The 22,667-nt window shown below is 34.8% G+C and overlaps 1 protein-coding gene across 2 annotated transcripts in view; it reads right to left on the bottom strand.

Moving 5' to 3' along the window:
* ADK (adenosine kinase) overlaps positions 1–22,667 on the bottom strand; it is a 387,062-nt gene that overhangs the window by 325,024 nt on the left and 39,371 nt on the right. For both annotated transcript variants that reach the window (XM_004680753.2, XM_004680754.2), the window contains exons 2-3: positions 19,573–19,647; positions 7,538–7,591 (exon numbers count right to left, since the gene is read on the bottom strand). In XM_004680753.2, coding sequence (XP_004680810.1) covers positions 7,538–7,591; positions 19,573–19,647 — 129 coding nt within the window. The remainder of the gene's footprint in view (positions 1–7,537; positions 7,592–19,572; positions 19,648–22,667) is intronic.

Genomic DNA, 22,667 nt, shown 5'->3' on the forward strand with positions numbered 1-22,667 from the left:
AATTAAACTAAATTATAAATATAAATTTGATTTATTTCATCAATATCACCAAAATCTTTCAGAATCAAATCAGCCAAAAAGCTTTGTATTATACCCTATTTCGAAGAATTAGTGTCTTGCATCTGGAATTCATACACACAGAGTATTTGATTCTCTTCAACTCACTCAGCAGAGGTTATAGGTCTCAAGTGATTTCTAAAACCACGATAATACTATAGTGTGAATCATTCACTGAGTCTCAATAAAGCTATTGAGTTCATAATGATCAATTACTGACTCTTGCAATGCAAAACAATCCCTTTTATTTAAAAAAAAGTCATGATATACTTGGGGAGCTATATGGTATGACAGAAAAAGCATTTAAATGGAAAGAAAATCAGGAGACCTGGATTCTGGTTCATCATTGCCTTGACAAGTCACTTTATCACTATGAATCTCATTCAAATCATTGTAAAATATGGGTATTAGTTCTTGGGTTTATTTACAGAATCAAAGTTGTATAATTTAAAAGATATGAAACAGGGCCTCCTTGGCGGCGCTAGGGGTTATGTCTCAGCACTATCAAGCTCTCTCTAGCCAATGTAGCATGATTTTGATTCCTAGCCAGGGAGCTGATCCATATGACACAGACCTCTCCTATCTCCACTATTGTTCCGCAGTATATTTCAGTAGATCCACCTGTTCTGCTTCCCACTCTGTCTTGTGAATCCTTTCATACGCCTACACCTCTGGCCTACACCCCAGTTCTTGTATGCACAAATAAATAAAAGTTATGAAATAAAGTGGACTCTGAGACTGAGAACATAAAAATGCTGATGATGGTTAATATATTATACCTTTTTTTAATATGTATTTTATTTATGCATACAGAACTGGGGTACAGACTAGAGGTGTGGGGGCAGTGAGAGGATTCACCAGAGGCAGAGCAGGGAACAAAACAGGCAGATAGACGAAGTTCGCTGCTGAGGGGAGCAGTGAGCGGGTCAGGAGAGGTCTGCTCAGCCTTGTGGGTCACCTCCCTGGCCAGGGATGGAACTCGAGCTGAATCAGCGGCAATGAGCTTCACAGTACTGCACTTTAACCCACTGCACCACCAGAGAGGACTCCATATTATACCTTCTTCATGAATATTTTTAAAATATAAATATTTAATCTTGTTAGTCCTGAGTGTTTTCTTTCCATTTTGATTGTTTGCTTGCTAGTTTTTATTTTTTTCCTTTGCATTAAGCAAATACATTTGCCATGAGCAAAATCTATTAGCTTTACAGGCAATGAGTTCTTACATTATTCTTACAGAGCACTTTTGAGGTTCTCAAGATTTGTTATGTCACAACATTAATAGTAATGCATATCAAATGTTACTGATTGTCTCTAATAGCTCTTAAAATTTTCTTAAACATGTCACTAAAACACTTACAAGTCTCCAATGCTGGTTTAAAAATTGAATAATGTTCTCTAAGAAATTACAGTATTTTTTTATACCAAACCAAATAAAGGCCTTTTTACTACTCATTTTTACCCCTTACATAACTCACTTAATTTCTTCCCTTTAATCAAAACACAAAATGGACAAAAACTCAAACACATTATAATTAACACAAAGCAAAATTTTTAAAATTTGGGCAATTCTGACAAATGAGATTTTTGACACAGAAGTCAATAAAGAGAATTCATTTGACATCAGAAGGGAATATATACTATACTTACCTAGAATCACATACATTACTTGTAAAAATTCACTCTTGGCCCTCCCTGGTGGCGCAGTGGGTTAAAGCACAGCACTGAGAATCTAAAGCCGCTTCCGCATGAGTTCGATTCCCGCCTGCCCCGGAGGTGACCACATGGTGTGGCAGACGCCTCCTGGCCCACCCTTTGCTCCGCTCAGCAGTATACTTCGTCATCGATCTGCCTGTTCTGTTCCCCACTCTGTCTCTGGTGAAGCCTCTCGCCACCCCTGAGCCTCTGGCCTGTACCCCAGTTCTGTATGCACAAATAAATAAATCTTTAAAAAAAAAAATTCACTCTTAATTTTAGACAACATTTTGAAAAGTCAACTGATACATCTGAATCTCTTCCAAAGAGTCCTTATCCATACGTTAAACAGTACAGCAAATTGAAAAAAAAAAAAAATGCTGATAATTACTTCTGTGTTAAATGACTTGTTTCTGAATTTACTTATATTTGCCTTCGAATCTGTCTTAATTCCATTCAACCTCTTTGCTTTCTTTATTTGAATCTTTATGGTCTCATCTAAATATTCTATTCAAGGTAATAGTCGAATTTACATATTCATAAAATGAAAAGATATTCATGAAAACGAAACCAGCAAAGGGTTAAGATAAAGCCAAACTCAAAACTAGCCTTTGAAAGCAGATGGCAGAACTGAGATATTCAGAGTGGGAGGGATAAGCAAAGTGCAGAGGGAACACAACAGGCTATTGCGGTGGACCATGGGCACTTTGATGACAAAGCCTGATGGTAACTACTGGAAAGAGATTCTATACTTCTAACATACAAACAATAATTACTTCAATTAAAAAAAGAAAAAGTGGGGCCCCTCCTGGTGGCACGAGGGAGCAAATGCAGCATTATGAAGCTAGCCGCAGCCATTGCAGCATGAGTTGAATCCCTGGCCAGGGAGCTGACCTACATGGCTGCCGACCTCTCCTCTCTCACCCCCCTGCTCCTCTCACCAGTGTAGTTCAGTGGATCTGCTTGTTCTGCTCCCTGCTCACTCTCTGGGGAATCCTCTCACCACCACCCCCTGTACCTCTGACCTTACCTCAATTCTCATCTGCATAAATGAATAAATCTTTTTTAAAAGTAATAAAAATAAATTAAAAAGTAGAAACATTGGTTGGCAATAAAGCACTACTTAGTGTGGAAAACAGGCCCAAATAAACATATAACAAGAGGGAAGGAGGGGAGGGGAAAGAAGCAGAAGGGAGGGGAAGGGAGGGAAGGAGAGAGGAGGAGAGAAGAGGGGATAGGAGGGAACAGAAGAGAGGGAGGAAAAGAAAAAGGTAAGCTATGATCTGGAAAAAAGAAAATTTGTGAAAATAAACCTGACATAGACAAGACTTCAAAATATATAAAGAACTCCAATAATTGTTCAATAAAAAGATAAAGCCCAATTATTTCACCAGCAAAAGATTTAAACTTACTGAAAGAAAAGAGAAATAACCAATAAGCAAATAAAAATACTCATTTCATGTCAGGAAAAGCAAAATAAACCACAATGAGATCAGCATACATCCAGAACAACAGTTAAAATTGTTAGTGAAAAAATAGAATAATTAGAATGTACATATCACTGGTACAAATGCAAAATGATAAAGCTTCAGAAAAAAATCTAGCACTTCATTATAGAACCTCAAATGCTGTCATCCTATTGATGACACAAGTCTGCTCCTAAGTAAATAATTACCTGTGAGAAGCTGAAAACATGTTCACAAAGACTTGTACAAGAAAATTTATAGTACTTTTATTCATGCTAGCAAAAACTGGAAAGGAAACAATTGATAGTCTGAGAATAAGAATGGAATGTTAATCAGCAATAAAAAGAAATTAATATATAGAACAACACAGAAGAATCTCAAAAATATTATATGGAGTGAAAGTATTTCATTAAACAGGATGTACATATGATTATACTTATAAGAAATTCTAGAATAGGGAAAGCAAACTATTATATTAAAAAAATCTTGGGTCCATCCCTAGTGGCGCAGCGGGTTAAAGCACAGCACAAGAAGCTAAAAAGCCACTTTAGCATGAGTTCCATCCCTGGCCCTGGAGGTGACCCACCTCCAGGTGGTGTGGCAGACCTCTCCTGGCCTGCCCGCTGCTCCCCTCAGCAGTGTACTTTCTCAGTCGGCCTGTTCTGCTTCCCACTCTGTCTCTGGTGATTCCTCTCACCGCCCCTGTACCTCTGGCCTGTACCCCAGATCTGTATGCATAAATAAATAAATCTTTAAAAAAAAATCTTAACAATGGTTATTCCTGAGAGGGTAGGAGCAGAGATTGACTACAAGAGTCATAAAGGAACTTCCTGGGATAGTGGTAATATTCTTCACCTTGTAAATACTGATATTTGGATGACAGATACGCATTTGTCAAGTATATATTTAACACTTGTGTATTTGCTCATATGAAAACTTTTACATGTAAAGAAAAAAAAAGTTGTGAAATATTAACCTTCAGACCAGGGGAGAAAATAATAATAATAATAATGAACAACTGTATACCAGAGACATTTTGTGAGGGTGGAGTTGGGAATGGGATCAAAAATGGGGGCAGGAGGAGTGCACTGGACTATGGTGATGGCACACTGATGAATTGGTGGTGGGAAGCCCACAGGGATTACAACTGAGATGGGAAAAGGCACAAAATGATGTAAAAATAAACTGTTAAATATTATTTTAAAAAAAAAAAGTAACCTTTAACTGATGGCATGCATATTGAAATATCTAGGGGGAAACACACAAATGACTGCAACTTACTTCAAGATGCATGAAAAAAACAGGCAAAGTAGTGTACAGCTAGAAGAATTAATCAGTAGATGATAAATAAAATAAAATGATAAGAGTCCTCCCTGGTGGTGCAATGGGTTAAGACACAGCACTGCAATCTGGCCGCGGCTGCTTCAGTGCAAGTACCATCCCCCACCCCGAGGTGATCTACAAGGCATGGCAGACCTCTCCTGTCCTGCCTGCTGCTCCCCTCAGCAGTGTACTTTGTCTATCTGCCTGTACTGCTCCCCACTCTTTCTCTGGTAAAACCCCTCACTGTCCCTGCACCTGGGTTGTACCCCAGTTCTATGAATAAATAAATCTTTTTTAAAAATTTTGATGATAGGACCTAAGTGGTGGGACTATGGGTGAATATGTACTATATATTTCATAATAAAATCTAAAAAATTAAAATCAGTATACCCATGAAGGTAAAATATGTCATAGCCAGCTAACAAAATTTTAATATATTAATATAGTAATATGGGATATATATTAATTAAAATGAATATATTCTCTAAAAGCAGTTTTCTGGTATTTTTAATATGGGTCATAATCTATAAGGGTCAAAAGAACCTCTAGGTTCTTTCTTAACCTTTCTTTAGCCCTGTAGCCAGAACTCTAACTAGCAAGTAACCAACCAACAGTACAGTGACAATCAACTACAGTCACTAACTATATATAAAAAGAAAATCGGCATAAAATTTCTTGACAAAAAATCGGAGAAACAAGAAAGGAAAGTATTATCAAATGAGGACAGAACCAGTACAAAAATTTGAGAGGTTATCATAACAAGGAATATATAAGTTCTAAGAACTCTCAAGAAAACCTCACTACACATTGGTTCTACCATTTTACAATGAACACTACAATCTCTTCGGTAAGAGAGAAGAGAGAAAATCAGTTGGAAAAGGTTCAGGACAGAGATCTTTTTAAAGCAGCTCAAAAGCATTTAGGGAAAAATATCATTGTATAACCTTGAGGAGAAAATAATAGTCTTGTAGAACGCTATTCCAAAGTTGTCCTCCATGTAAATTAATAAATGAAATTAACATTAAACTAAATCATGAAGGAAATGAATTAGATGTTAAAATAAAAAATCTCTAACGTCATGTAGTGCCAAACATGAGGGAAACTCCAGGAGAAGTTTATGAAATTCACCGATGTATTTACTTCTACACTATTAACTGACAGTAGGTATTTGTATAATAATTAAGGCTATCAGAATTTTCTCATTGCACAATGAGGAAAATAACTAAACTACCTAGAAAACAGAATCCTAAAATTTTTTTAGCTCCCCTTTTAAGATAATCATGATGCTAAAAAGGTAGAATAAGGAATTTTAAAACTCCCAAACCTGTAATTTTCAACTAAAAACTCACAGCTTCTGTGAGGCAGTACTAATCTTATAAATACTGCTCTGAGCAGAAAAATAACTATAAAGATATCTCAAAATGACACACACTATACAGTATTTTTATCTGATAAATTCAGTCCTAAGAATGTTAAAACTTTAAAAAGGGACAAAATTTATTCACATTTCGTCTTTATATCTTAAATGTTTTACCTTATGTCTAACAATTGCTAGGCATTTACTTCTTAATAAGGAAACAGAAGAAAACAAAACATTTCTCCATTGAAGCATAAGGCTGAAGTAAATGGCAAAGAGGCAAAAATCAGAGATGAAAATTTAATGTTTACTTGGGAAAGAAAATCAAATAGTGCAGAGAGGACAGTGCGAAGGCACAGTACTACAGAGTAGTGTCAAAGATGGAGACAGGTGACTGTCTATTGGTTCTCACTGGACAGTCCACTGTAAGATACCACTCAGTTTCAGGTTCCAACAACCGGGTTTACTCAGTAGGAGATTAGGAAAAGGAAGGGCTTCTCAGGCCACAAGTGGCCGGCTGCCTCACAACGTCTAGTAGTTTCAAACAAAGACAATTCATGCCAGATGGTGCTGTCCTCTCAATGAGGGCCTGGAGCTGGTGGCACACTCGTCAGCAGTACGGCTAGGGTCCAATTCATGGTGGTAGCCGGAAGTGCTCACAAGTAAGGTCACTGAAGCAACCCACAGCAAGAGTCTGAAAGCTGGACTGGACAGCACTGGATGCTGAACTGTACCCCAAGGATCAATAGCACCAGGAGGCAGTGCTGGAGAACCAGAGGTAGTGGACAGCTCTCAAAGGTGGCTGAAGAGAGTGAGTGCCCATCACCCATCAGTAGTGCTCATGAACACCAGTCACCAGGGACCAGGGGACCAGTGTTAGAGGAACTAGTGCCAGAATTCTTTGTGAGTCACTGGTGTGAACCAACAGCAATTTGAGACACCAGGTTGAAGCCAATGGTACTCCTTATCCGTGATGTCAGAGGCAGGGCTGGAGACAGTGGCAGTGCTGGGTCTCTGAAGGTCTATAGAAGTCTGGAAGTCTACAGAGGTCTGCTGAATCCTAGAGGTATTCTGCTGAATGCTTCCTTCTTTGAGGGCTGGCTGCTGACTGAATCAGGTTGGTTCCTGCTCTGACTTATATCCTCTTCAAAGGTTCCCAGCCTACAAGCCTAACTGTACAATTTTCAAACCTAATTAGTCCAGTTAACACCAATCAGCTCACTTCCATTTTCAATCTGCATAATTAGTTCAAGTCCTGGACTGACAGCTGGAGAGCTTGAACCTGATTTGTCCAATGGTCCAGTTTACAAACCTGGTTCCAAATATAAAGGGAAATGTGCAACCTGCCCAGGTTTACCTGCACCAATACCAGGACAAGCTCCTGGACCAGTAATCTCCCATTTCAAAATGACTTACTTCCTAACATACCTTCAGTTTAGGTAATAGAATACAATACTACCTATTCAAATGTGTAATCAGAAGCTATAATTTCCTATGTTATAACCTCACGTAGTATAAGTTACCCTAATTCTATGAGGATTAAGGTCATAGCATTAATTACATCTTGATATTTTACATAATTTTAAAAATCATACTGTTCACATACATCTACTCCACCAACAGAGTATAGTGCACTTACAGTTCCTTGTGCTTATCTTCAGCCAAGATTTGGTCATTTGGTTTAAGCGAATACCTGTAACACAGAAACAAAAATATGCTGGTCATATAAATATAAAAGTATATTTGCCTCATCAATATCTGACTGTGGTTATCAGCCTAATTGATCCCTATCAAAAAAGCACTATTATACTGCTAAAAGTATACATCTTAATTGATAAAACACAGAAGTACCAAATTCTTTGCTGTTCTATTTGACATTTCTACAACCACCCTCAAAAGGGATGATAAACTGAAGAGAGATAAACTGACCATTATGTTTGAAAACATAAAATGTCTTCAACATTTTCCTATAGCAAATCATCTGTGCTGTTAGACTCTTCCAGAAGGTCAAAATGAAAGAAACTATTACAATGGTATATAAAAATTCATAAAACAATATGCAGTGATTCATCTGAACTTTCAAATTACAGTATGTTTGTACTGCTGAAGGTAAACATCTTGAGGAGTTTACAGAAACAGCCAAACATTAAATAGCAACTGTCATCTCTTCAATTTCCACTTTTATCAATTCTTTCCTGAAACTAATTTGCCTGACAATGGATCCAATTTCCCAGGGGAAAGGTCCTGTAGATTCTCTGCATCAGATCTTCCATTTCACAAGTGCCTTTATCCACTTTGTAAAAGAATGGTATCCCTCTCACCCACCCTAAATGGAACTGTATTGCTTTGCCTGGGTTACAAAATCTTCTGAAGTGTTCAACAAAGAATGATTCTTAGTATTTTGTCCTCAAACCTTCTTTAATTAAAATACCACAAAGAAATTATAGTCTTTTCTATTTTATACTTTATAGAAAATGAAGCTAGATTATTAAAAAAAAGTAATTACCATAGGGATTTAGGAAAATGTAATGATACATTGTTAAGAAAAAGTTACATGTACAATTTTATTTTTATATAAACAATAGTAGCAATGGTAGGTATACTATACATGTTGGCTCAGCACATGAACAGGTAAAGAAATAGGTATCAAAGTTTAGCAGTGATTATAACAACTGGACAGAAATATGAGCTGTAATGCGATATAGTACTTTTAATTAGAAATATCTAATACATTACTGGTGAAAATATAGTTATTTTTTAGTTAGTTAAGTAGAAAAATTTACTACACCTAAACAAAGGAAAGTTAACAGGAATATTGTGGAGATGAAAATGTCAAAATGTGAGCAGTATTTGCTTCAAGGTAGTAAAATGATCATTACAAGTAATTTTTTCCTCTCAGCGCTTTTATGTACTCTCTGTATTTTCTATAGGAGCATGCATAAGTATAACATTCAGGGGAAAAATAAAACTTAGAAAGATGAAAAAAATTCCCTCTCATAGAGGAATGTTGAAATTATCAATATTTAACTTCCCAATTACCTCCTAAAATGTTCAGGTAAACATATACTGATAAGCAAAACACTAGTAGATTCAATTACTAGTTAAGATTTAATAAAGACTTTTTACTATATATCTCAGAATTCTAATGCTTCTAGTAAGTGCAAATCAGGTGGTTTCAAATTTTTCAATTCCAACAAAAATGAAGGAGGACTTAATTAAATCATCAGCTAAGGGGGGGGGGACTACCTGATACATTGATATTGCAGTATTATTATTTATTCACAAGGGTTGGACTAAATGAAGAGAAATTAAAATTAGCTTCATCTGCATCATGAAAAGCTGCATTTCTGACGAGTTTTTATTATCTTCTGTTTAGTTATTAACAATATCATGATATATTTATGCCAATTTGCTATCTGCTAATTTAATTAATAGATGTATTTTCTTAAAACCATTTGAATATTTTGCAGAGACATATGATAGGGTAATCAATATGTATGAAAGAAAGCCTTTAGTGCATAAAAATGTATTACCTTCATAATGTGTGTATAATATATTATGTGCAAAAAATAATTCATGTATAAAAACAATTATATAAGTGTAACAGAAATATACATTTAAAGTGAAAAAGGAACATAAAATTTTCAAATGTTAAAATGGATGACAGTGTTAGATATCAAACCATTAGGGTATTTAGAATTCATCAAAAGATTTATCAGTTCTAACAAACCTACAATTTACAAAATCATAAATATTAACCTTAAAGTATGAGGAATTACAACTTGTTTATTAAAACATTTTTACAAAAATTAAAAGTTTTGAAAACAGTAGATTTCACATCTCAGTTAGAAAAGTGTTTGGTATATATACAATTGCAGCTCAAGTAATGTGGCCTTCTTTCCTTCTCCAGCTAACTAGTGATAGAGAAATAACAAGCTTTTTTTTGTCCAGAAGGACCCACCATTCAGTAAGCAATCAGAATAAATACTACTTACAGTATGATAAATTTCGCATAAAGTACAACATATAATGGCCATAAGTCATTGTCGTAAAACAACAGGGATTTTTTTTTTATCTGCCCCCCAATTTTTTGTTCCTTCCCTATATAAACTAACATCCCATTTTCAAGACTTGGAAGGGAATATGGAAGGCAAAAAAAAACAGTCCATATAGGCAAGAAGCAAGCAAGCATAGCTTGATTTTTATCAAATCACCAAAAAGAAGTGTTTATTCTCCTATTCAGAGTACATATTCAGGTCTTCAAATATAAATTTATAAGATTGGTTAAAGCACAGCACCAAGAAACTAAAGCCACTTCCGCATGAGTTCGATCCCCACTTGCCCTGGAGGTGACCACATAGCCTGGCAGACCTCTCCTGACCTGCCCGCGGCTCCCCTCAGCAGTGTACTTCCTCAGTCAGCCTGTTCTGCTCCCTGCTCTGTCTCTAGCTAAGCATCTCACTGCCCCTGCACTTCTGGCCTGTACCCCAGCTCTGTATGCACATAAATAAATCTTTAAAAAAAAAAGATTCATTTTGAATGATTTTCCAGGCAAACTGATCCTCTAAACTCAAACAGGCTTCAAAGCAGTCACTTTTTGCACAGTATTTCTCCTCTTGAGCTGATTTAACCCTGCCCCAAACCAGGTAAACTTTCCATCGGATCTTGAAACTTTATTTTTCATCATCTTCACTGGTTTTTATTAATTTTATCTTCCTTAACTCTTGCATACTACTTCTACCTAGAAGTAGCAAACTCTAAGGTTTGAAGATACAGAGAATTCTAAAACACTTTCACTCAGGTTCAGTAATTGAGTAGAAAAATACACAAAATTCACTGAAAGCTACTATACCCTGGGTTCCAGATTACAAAGAAAGGATACTGATGAAAGTCAAAAGAACCCTAAGGCAGAGGAAGGGAGGGCTTCAAATGCAAAGCATCCATTATTCCCTTGACAAGGAGAAGGCCCACCTTAAATCAAATATTAGATTACACTGCACCAAGTTCAGGTCTAAACAACAATAAGCTTCTAGTTATAGTTATAGATTTCCCTCCTACAAACCAAGTGTAAATGCCAGACAAAATTTGGGAAAGTCAAATTCCTGACCACATATGTGTGGGCTGACTCACTTTTTTACATATAGCAAAAAATATTCAGATGTGTATGTAAGTGTATTTCTTTATTCGTAAATTTCATCTAGATCTGTACTTCTCATGAAACTCTTCCTTACATTACCTATGTTACCAAACTTCAGTTAGGTTAATAACTATGACATATGAATAAAATAACTTAAGAGTTATGAATCACCTATTTTATCTATCAATCATCTATGCTGCCTACAAGAATAATATCCTAGGTTTTTAAATGTAACACTGATGTCAACAATTTTGGCTCTTCTGATCCATGAGCACACAATCTCCTTCAATTTATGTCTTCTAATTCTTTTAAAAGTGTTAGAAATAGTTAGATTTCAGTGTATAGATCTTGGGTTAAATTTATTCTGAAGTGGGTTAACTGCATTCATTTATTTTTTTCAAGCAGTTTTTTTGGTGGCCTTTGGGTTCGCTACACATAACCTCATGCCATCTGTATCTAGTGACAGTTTTATTTGTTCCTTTCTATCCATTGCTATGTTTAAGAAGAGAGGTACAAGTGGATATCCTTGTACTATTCCTCATCTCAGAAGAAAACTTCAGTTTTTCCCTACTAAATATAATATTGTTAGCTGTAAGTATGTCGTATATGGTTTTTATTACTTTTAGATATGTTCCTTCTACACCCATTTAGCATTTTTATCACAATGGATAGTGAATTTTATCAGACCCTTTCTCTGCACCTATTGAGATGATCATATAATCTTTATCTTTCATTTTGTTGGTTTCATGCCTCACATGGATGGATCCACATATGTTCAGCCATTCTCACATCTCTGGAACAAATTCTATATGGTCATGATACATGATCTTTTTAATATGTATTGTTGAATTCTGTTTGCTAGTATTTTGTTGGGGATTTTTGTGTCTATATTCATCAGTGATATTGACATAGACAGACACACCATATACATAATGGACATCATGCAGACATTTAAAGAAATGAAATCTACCATGTATGATAATATGGATGGACCTTGCAAGAATTTCACTAAGTGAAATAAAGTCAAACAGAGAAAAAATATACTTTATGACTTACTTTTTTTTATATTATAGATATAAGGACAAAGTGTTGACTGTCAGGGGCAGGAAGAGAGTGAAATGGGTGAAGGTGGTCAAAAGGGATAAGCTTCCAAAAATAAAGTAAGTTATGGATATGTGATGCACCACATGGCAACTACAGTTAATAATTGTGTGTCTGAAAATACCAGGTAGTTTCACTTAAATATGGAATATAAAGAAACAAGACAGAGAGAGAGATAAGAGCAAACCAAAAGCAAACTTTAGAAATAATCTGGCTATAATTTCACTATGACTTCCAGAGTGGGAAGAAAGCAAAGAGGTACTCAATGCATTATGGTAGTTTATTATGAGTCCCTTGGTGATGGGTATGTTTGGTTAATACCAATCTGAAGAGGTGTGAACTTGTACCTCTGTCATAAATTACTTAGCATATTTGACAGCTGGATAGGATAAATCTAAAAAGTTCTCATCACAAGAGGAAAGACATTTCCTCATGTAACTATGTATAGTAATGGGTATTTAGAACCAGATTTAAAGTGATGATTATTTCACAATATGCACAAATATTGAATCATTACATTAAGATGTACACTGAAAACTAATATTATATCAACTATACTTCAATTTAAAACACAAGGTAAATCAATTGATTTGATCCAAAATTCAATGATATTTTTTCTTTAGAGTATATCAATTACAGAAAATTTTAATGCCCATTTTTTAATTAAAAAAATAAACAATGTTGCGTTATAGCATAAAAGAATGCATAGAGAACTGAATACTTGCTAATTTTAAACTAATACCAAAGAAGTTACTTCAAAAAGAATAGTAGTGGTTACAAAAAAAACATATATTTTTCTGGTAAAATGTCATAAAATAGTATCAACTGTGCTTGTATTCAGAAAGCTAGACCTTTCCACCATCAGAGCCTGATAGCATTTTTCTTAACATTTGCAGACAGCTTTTCTTTTCATTATCTCATCAATGCTGAAACAGTAGATAAATCATATGTAATTAAGTGTAAAATTATATTTAAAAAGATGAAATGAGCAGTGATATATCAAAATGTTCTGCTTATAGGTTAGGCCTTCCTTTTTTTTAGTTCAATGTCTTAATGAAAACATTAAATCAGCCATTTATTTCTCCCACTCAACTTCAACTCCACACTATCCATTACTGTATAGGTCCTTATAGTTAGCTGCTATTTATTTCATTTTCTCTACCTGTAAAAAATAAAAATAAATGAAATTATATCATGAAGACCATAATCCTTACTAATAAATTGGTGCCACTTATCACTAAAATGTAGAGTTAAATATGGAGCTCTCATTTTCACTTAGCATGTATTATGGTGGTATATTATGAATCCCTTAGTGATGGGTATATTTGGTAATGCACAGCTGAAGAGGTGTGTGAACTTGTACCTCTGAGTCATAAATTGCTGTAAGCCAATGTTACATTGGTATGTCCTATTTTGTCATCCTAAACATGGCTGGCACAACAAAAATATATAGCCCTTTGAATCTATCACATTTATTCTCTGAACATTCTATGGTCTAAATTAGAAAACCTTCAACTTAAAGGAAACAGACATTAGAGAGCTATCCCTCAAATTTCTACTCTGTAATTCAGAAAATGGTATAAAGTACAGTCTATTTTCTAGCTGGGTTTGTTTCCTAAAGACATGCTAAGTTAGATATCTTAATTTTATATACATTTGTTAGATACAAATATGAACACTGTCCCTAAAAAGTTGGAGAGAGCAAAATATTATAGCGGTAGTTTATAATCTTTTGGGGGGGGCAGGGAGTAAGTTTATCAGTTGGAAAAGACAAACATGCCTATTAGCAGAAGATAAGGCAATGGAAAAACACTGAGACAGTCCTTTTTTTCTACCTCTCGTCAGAAGAATCTCTGAGCAAAAGAATATTAGACTGAAAATAAATATAAAAGCTGTGTTATTTGCCTTGTTTCTACCACTATTTAGGTTTTTGAAATAGATGGGTTGGTCATTTTATTTCCCAAAGGATGGTCAAACTACCATGTCACAGGGTTGTTATGTGTCTCAAATAAAATAATAAAAAATGCCGAGCACATTATTTAATACAGAGGTATCAATGTATTAAAAAGTAAAATTGTAAACATTCACACCATTTGCAAAGTAGATTATATTTAAAAAAATAGAATACAACCATGGAAATGGTTCAATATTAAGTTTAAAAAAAAAAGTAGATAACAAAATATTCACCAAAAAATGGGAAACATGACTATCAACATATATTGCATAATAGATGATTTTTTTCCTCTTCATGCTTTATGTAAATAGTAAGCAAATTTTTATATTAGAAAAAATATTAAAAACAAATACATATAAATGTAAAATTAGACACTAACATGTCGATTACATCATAATTTTTAAAATGCATATAATATTTATTTAGAATATGGTTATAATATTTAACTGGATATAGTTTTTATTTAAATTTTTAACCAATGAACATGCAAACCTCCAAAGATTTTCTTATATAAAATCTTTAAATAAATTTAATTTTAATATTTTTATAAAAGAAATGCTGACCACAATAAATGACAAATGGTAAAAAGGATAGAAGTTGAGGGGGGAAAGGGGGGAGAGAATAGGGAGAGAATAAAAAAAGTAGTATGAAACATGGAGGGATATTTTTCCTCCATCCTATCTGGTTGCTTAAGGAAGACATACTTGAAGCAAAAAAAAAAATAAATTCCAGTAGTGGTATATTAACACCATAGGAAAAGGGGGAAATGATATTCTTATTTAAATTTATAAATATCAGAATATATAAATAAAACATATTAATATATTATAGATAACTATTAAGATATGTTAGAACAGCAGCAGTGTGCAACTAATAGTTACAAAACAAAGTTTGGGTCATTTATCAGGTACTGGTTCAAATGTGTCTTTCCCTGAAGACTAACTAGCATAGTAGAATTTCAGGTGTAGAAAGGTCTTTGTGAGACTATGGAAGTCCACAAAGCCAGTGTCACACAGATAATGCCAAACTAAGAGTGGCTATCTGCAGGTTGAGCCATATTCCATATAATCTTGCATTTAAGATTGCCCTCTGAAAATTAAGTAAAATGCCTAGAAATCTACAAATATTAACCACATATTCTAATGAATTCTAGTAATATCACAAAATTTTATAGAGCTAGCAGAAACAATTGAAAGTGTGGGTATGACAGTGTTTTAAACAATTTAGTATCTACTTAGTTCTTATAATTAAAAAAACTGACTAAAACATTAAAAAAGAAAAGGGAGGCCAAAATATTAATCAATAAAACAAAGTGTCAGACTAAATCTGAAATTCAAGAGGCTTACAAAGAAATGGATTATAAGTCAACCACAGAGATAAAACAATTAATAAGAGCATAAAGTTACAAGGTTTATGAAAATGGTATTTTAAATTCTCATTAGTAAGCTAGACAATGAGTAAAACCAGAGAATACTGAATGTAAAGGAATAAAACTAGATTTAAGCCTAAATAAAAAGAATTATATTCTATACTCCGAAATTATTATCTCCTTATACTCAACTTTTAAAAATCATTGTTAATTATATAAAATGGTTAGCCTCATGTTTTTAGTAAATTATTAAATTTGGTATTTATAAGATGACATTCCTTGGTTCTTGAACTGTATCAACAACCATATCAACTACTTTTATAGCACAACTTCTATTTACCTTCTAAAAACATTTTAATCTGGCCCTATCCCTATCACTTCACTATAATTTACCTAGCTGAAGTCAAGGTTGATAACCTATTGCCAAATCCAGTGGATTTTTATAGGCCTGATATGACTAGTCATCTCTGTTCCAACTGACATTATTAAACAATTTGTCATACAAACTCACTATACTTCATCTTAGATCCTACCTTAGTTCTCCTACTAAGCATTTTTTCCCTCTCCTTCCATAATTCATTCTATCCAAAAATGTATTGTCTTCCAGTCTGTCTTTTACTTTATACCCTGCGACTAGAAAGTAAGAGAGTGTTAGAAAACAGAGAAAATAAAAGCCAAGAAATTCAAAGCAAATGTAAAATAAAGGAAAAAAATCCCTTACTCTAAACAGTTTGTTTTAGAAATTCTAAATTGAGATTAACACATAAATTATAGAGATTGTTAAATACTTAAAAGATGGGGCCAGTGATTAACAAAAAATTTGAACTAGAGGAAACTATAATAATCAGTTCATTTACCCAGTAATTGCTCTCTCAGGTTAAAACCAGGTTTTCCTATTTTGAGACGCCAAAATCTGGCTTGAAGTTATTATCACTAGGTTATACACTATGTTTTCATTACCAATTATTAATAATCTAGTGAAGTAAAACAATTCATGTGGCATGGTGGAAAAGGAAACAAATAAGGGTGATTCCATCTCAGGTTTGTACTGCTCATTATAATCAAGGACAAAGTATTTAACTTCTCTTTAACTATTTCTTATTGTGAAAGAAATAAAGAGGATTAAACTGTCAAAAACTGCAATCGACTTCAAAAATTCTACAAGGGCCTTTCTGGTGGCACAAGGGATTAAAGTGCAGCACTATGAAGCTTTCAGCAGCCACTGCAGCATGAGTTCAATCTCATGGCTGACCTCTTCTGTCTTCACTATAAATGTCAAACTCTTAATCTTGGCATTCGCTCTTCTTCATTATCTGGCCTACCCTCCATTGTTATCTCTTGCAATTTTGCCATCTGCACCCCATGATAGTACCAAATTAAACTTCTTTGAGTTTCCAGAGTTCTCTATGCTCTTCCTTCTTCTTTAGTTGGCTACTTCTCTTTATTCATTGAAAAACACCTTTCTTTAAGAGACTTCTCTTAGCCCTTATCCCAAAGCACAAGTCTCTGTTTTGAATTTGTGTTCCATTTTGAAGTATCTGGTGGTTATCAATAGTATAGTATTATAAAGTTGCTCTATAATTTTTTTTAAAGATTTATTTGTGCATACAGAACTGGGGTACAGGCCAGAGGTGCAGGGATGGTGAAAGGAATCACCAGAGACAGAGTGGGAAACAGAACAGGCCGACTGACGAAGTACACTGCTGAGGGGAGCAGCAGGCGGGTCAGGAGAGGTCTGCCATGCCATGTGGATCTCCTCCCAGGCAGACAGGGATCAAACTCACTCAAGTGGCTTTAGCTTCTTAGTGCTGTGCTTTAACCTGCTGCACCATCAAGGAGCGCCAGCTCTATAATTTTTAATTTTCATCTATTTCTCTACTATAAGTTCATCAAGAAAATTTTTTTATCAAGGTACTAGAAAATTGTCTATAAGTATAATCCAATAGGAGTTCACAATGAGAATTATGGATCAAAAAAATACTTTAAATTAAAAAAATACTTTATGGCCCTCCCTGGTGACCACATGGCGTGGCAGACCTCTCCTCACCTGCCCGCTGCTCCCCTCAGTAGTGTACTTCATAGATCTGCCTGTTCTGCTCCCCACTCTGTCTCTGGTGAAGCCTCTCACCGCCCCTGGGCCTCTGGCCTGTACCCCAGTTCTGTATACACAAATAAATAAATCTTTAAAAAAAATAATAATACTTTATATTGCCTATACTTATTCACAAAAGCAGGAAAAGAATGTAAAATGGCTTTAAAATGCTTCTGTCCAAAATATTTACCATTTTAAACATGAATCATATCCTCAAAAATGCAGAAGAACTGGTTGTGCAGGATAATGTGAGTATAATGCTTTGCTCTAATATGTTGTTAGCTCCATATTTTTAGCAACAGGGGAGACAATCTTTTTTATATATAGCATGAGAGAAAACAAGAAAAACTTAGGAAGCAAAATTACAAAATATTAACTGAAAGACAGAATAGAGCAGATTTTTTTAAAAGAAGTCTATCAAAATTTCTCTTCACCTAAATTCATGACCTTCAAGACAGGCAAGTTCCTGCCTTTTTGACCAGAGAACACATTTTGGCCACCTGTTATATAGTTAATAATAGTCTCCATTTGTTATTGTCATGAATTAAAAATGCTACCTATGCCAATAAATGAGAAATGGAACCATTTGCCTCAGGTTAAATATCTCAGAGTTAGTTGACTGGTATTGTTAACTTCAGGCCTGTGTGACTCAAGCCTGCAATTATCCCACTAAACAGTCTGGAATGCCAGAACCCTGTTTCCATGCTGTAGACTGTTGTTAACCTAGACACTATCCTACTGTTTGGTATAACCATGGACCATAAACACAAAGTCTAACGTAAGTATTATTGCCACCTGTTCAAAAACAAAACTCTCTCATTGGTGAATAAAACTTCTAGCATTCCAGTTTTCTTATATATAACATTTTATCAAAAACTACTCCTAATGGGAAGAATATAAGTTCTTGGTAAGAGGACAAAAATAATCGGACAACGAATTTTAAGTCACTTTTCCAAAGATAAACAAATGGAAGACAAGCACATGAAAGATGTTCAACATCATTAGCCATTAGAAAATATAAATCAAAACCACAGTGAAATATACTTACTAGGTCAGCTATAGTTAAAAGTAGGGAAGAGTGGGTCCCCCCCTGGTGGTGCAGCAGGTTAAAGTGCAGCACCAAGAAGCTAAAGCCACCTCCGCATGAGTTCGATCCCTGCCTGCCCGGAGGTGACCACATGGCGCGGCAGACCTCTCCTGACCCGACCCGCTGCTCCCCTCTGCAGTGTACTTCATCAGTGGGCCTTTTCTGCTCCCTGCTCTGTCTCTGGTGAATCCTCTCACCGCCCCTGTATCTCTGGCCTGTACCCTAGTTCTGTATGAATAAAAAAAAAAAAAGTAGGGAAAAGAACCATGGTTTAGCAAGGATGTAGAGAATACAAAGCCCTCATACATGGCCAGTAGAATAAAATGGTGGAACCAGTACAGAAAACAATTAGGTGGGTCCCCAAAAAGTTAAACATGGAATTTCCATAGGACCTAGAAATTTCACTCCAATATACATACCCAAAAGGAATGAAAATATGTCCAGACAAAAATGTGTACACAAATAAAATAGTGAAAATTAGAAACAGATAAGCACATAGTGCTTTCTCAGCTAACACAGCAGCTTTAAAAATTACTAGAGGGCAACATGTGACCATTGAACTATGTTGTTCAAATTTTTATTAACCCCTCTAACCATATCTGTTTTTTCTTCTCAGTTATGATACCATTATAGAAATATTTTGTGTGATTTTTCAATTTGGGAATTAAAACATTAGACAAATCACATATACTTCTTTATTACAAAGAGTAAAAAGTATATTTAGGAAAAGAAAGCAACAGGAATGAACAAATAAAACTAAGTTTACCAGAGAAAATCATGATCACTTAACACAACAAACAGTCAAAGTATACTTGTTCTTAACAAATACATTTCCTGAGTTTTCCTCCAATTAAAGGTATGAGTAAACTTAAGTCTAAAGTTTCCTCAATTCTTTAAAGTTTCAGATTATACATGTGGAACATTTAATACTTACTTGTCAAGAAAGTCTTTATCCACTACAGCAGAGATGTCAAGAAGTGGATTTCCCATTCCAAAGAGAACATTTTCACTAAAAATACACAAACAAAATACAAACACAAGTTAGAAATACTTATGAAAAAAATTTGATGTATAAAATGTGCACAAGTATAATTACCTGCATTTCATCTGAAAAAAAAAAACATACTGGTTATTAAAATTTTATTACATGTAAGACATTTTAGGACCCTTTCTAGTGGCATGAAGGGTTAAGACACAACACTATGAAGCTCTTCACAACCACTGCAACTTAAGTTCGCTCTTCCACCAGGGAGGTAACCCACATGGCACACTAGTCTGCTGCTCCCCTCCACAGTGTATCTCAGTGGGTCCACCTGGTCTGCTCCTCACTGTCTCTAGTGAATCCTCTCACACCCCAACCTCCATCTATGGCCTGCACCCCAACTCCTGTATGCATAAATAAATCTCTTTTTTAAAGACTATTAATATTTTAAAGATTTATTTTTATTCATTTATGCACACAATACACTGCTGAGTGGATTAGTGGGCGAGAGGACAGGAGAGGTCTGTTGTGCCATGTGGGTCAGCTCCCTGGCTGGGGATCAAACTCATGCTGCAGTGTTTGGCAACAGCTTGAAAGTACTGAGACTAATTACTATGCCACCATGGAAGCCCTACATTTAAGCCAATTTATGGGTAGCACAGTCATTTAGAAAAAATAACTTTTAAAATGAGTAAATAATTTGATTTTTTCAACAATATTCAGCAGCAAGAGACTAAAGAAAATTAATTTAAATGGTTTTTAAAAGATATATTACAAATTTCCACATTCAACAAACATCATAGGTATTTCCAGTTAATAAGAAACCCAATTACAGAAAGTTATTAAGAAACACACAGCATGTCCTGCAGGAATCCAGGCATGACTCAACCCTTGACAAACTGAATAACTGTAGTAGGGTCTTCACAGTGTATATCAAAACTGGTATAGCTCTCAAGCACATATAACAGATTTTGAAGAAGTTGTTATTCCTAAGTCACTGTATTATGGCTCATATTTCTCTCAATGGGAGGGAAAGAAAGAACTCCACCACAAGAGATGCCTTAAATAGGAGCCCAATTGGCAGCAAGAAATAGACCATGGCCAGTGGCCATGAATGAATGGGTCAGGCTCAATGAGAGGTATTCTTCTAGTTTATTTAGTAGTATTTGCCTTTGTGTAATTTCCCACTGGTTTCCAGTTTGATGATGATCTCTTTCAATTGCCTCCAAGCCAGTCTCAATCCTCACCATTCAGAAACTCAATTATATCAATAGGAACAGAGTTTAAAATAATGAGGTAGTCTACACTGTAATATATAATGATTTATAAGACAGAATTACATAGCTGAATATGTAATCAAGACAAATGCATCCCTTTTTCTATTTGAGGAAAAATGATGAAGGAAGGTTATCAGCTTATACATGGATTAACTCAACAATTGCATTTGTAATATTAAAGTCTAACAAAAACAAAATGCTTACAGTGCTTATAAGATGAAGGATCATACAGTTCATATAAATAAGGTAAAATTTGATCATCATTTCATTAGGGGATTTTTTGCCTGTTTTTATGCAATGCTATACAAACAATAAAACTCTTAGAACTTGTTTTTTAAAAGCATGATTAACAGTTACTGAGTCACTTGGCTATTTCATTTGATTCATCCTTTATTAAGTGTTCAGTTAAATGTACACAGTCATCAAAACATTTCCACCACTACAAAAAAAAATCCTCCTGCTTCCATGTCAATCTCTTTACCTCCACTGGCAGCCTCTTGTTTTTAATGAATACAGCAATGATACCGCTTTTTAAGAAGGTGATCCTTTGCACACTCCTACATTCCCAAAATAGATTCTTATACTCCATCTGAAAATTTTAAGCATGTACTGTAACCTCTCTAGGGCAATAATTTCTATGGTCAAGAAGGTATGGGGAAAAGATGAACACACAAAATCACAGTAACCATGTTTATATTCATAATCTGAAATGTATCCATCAAATTTTTTTCCTGAATGAATATGGAAAAGAATGTATTTACTGAAGAATCTACTGGAACTGAATTGTTCAAATTTAAAATAGTAAGTAATTTTCTAAGTATTATTCATTAAGAACAATGCATGGGCAAAATTTAACATTGACAAATTTTTATTTTATTGTTTACTTTTCATGAAATAATACTCCATAAATAATTAAAATGTCTAGTTTGTGACTGCCAAAAAAGTAATAATAATTCAACTAAGATCATTTGTCTTGAACTGAGTGCTCATCATTGAAATCCCCCTTTTTGTACTCCTAAATTTTCTTGTTCAAGAGACCTAGGTGGAACTTACCTATCCTATTTCATGAAGAGCAGGGGTCTGACTGGTTTACTAACCTTGGGGTCCAGCCAAGTCTAAGTCATTAAATAAAACAGAATTCTCCAACCTTACTAATCAGTACAGAGACGGACATGTAACCTAAGTCAGTCAAGTAAGAACAAACTCAAGGTTTTTCTAGGAATATTCAGATATAGAAAATCTGTCTTCCTAATAAAAACAAATACAAAAAATGCTCCATTGAAAGTGGAATGGCAAAATTTAGAAAATGAGTGACTGATGAAATTGTTGGACCACTTAAACTTTACCTGAAAACTCCACCCAAAGAGGGCCGCCTCTTTGCACTTTTGAATTATATTTAGATATAAGATGGGTCTCTTAAAAAATGGTCAAATAGGCTTTCTCCATGATATCCTGAGTAAGTATCTTCTAGTAAGCATCACCTTGGTATGGGGTACTATGATTAGCTGAGGTCCTTTGGGCCTCAGGAGAAAATGTTAAGATTAAGGAATACAAACTAGGAACATCTACAGAAACAGGTTTTTAAATCAAAGAAATCCTTCTTAAGGCAGGGAATATTATAACATGTCATCCCTTCTTTGTCCTGTGAAATAATATCTCACTACTCTTTAAAAAGATGGTGCAGTCCTTCCCCTATTTCCTTGGTCTAGCAAACTCCTTTTTCTCTTTACAATATTTCTCTCAGGTGACCTCTCTTAGGAAATCTTCCCT

Source organism: Condylura cristata, unplaced genomic scaffold (genome assembly GCF_000260355.1).
Source record: "Condylura cristata isolate star-nosed mole 26May11 unplaced genomic scaffold, ConCri1.0 scaffold00011, whole genome shotgun sequence".
Lineage (NCBI taxonomy): Eukaryota > Metazoa > Chordata > Mammalia > Eulipotyphla > Talpidae > Condylura > Condylura cristata.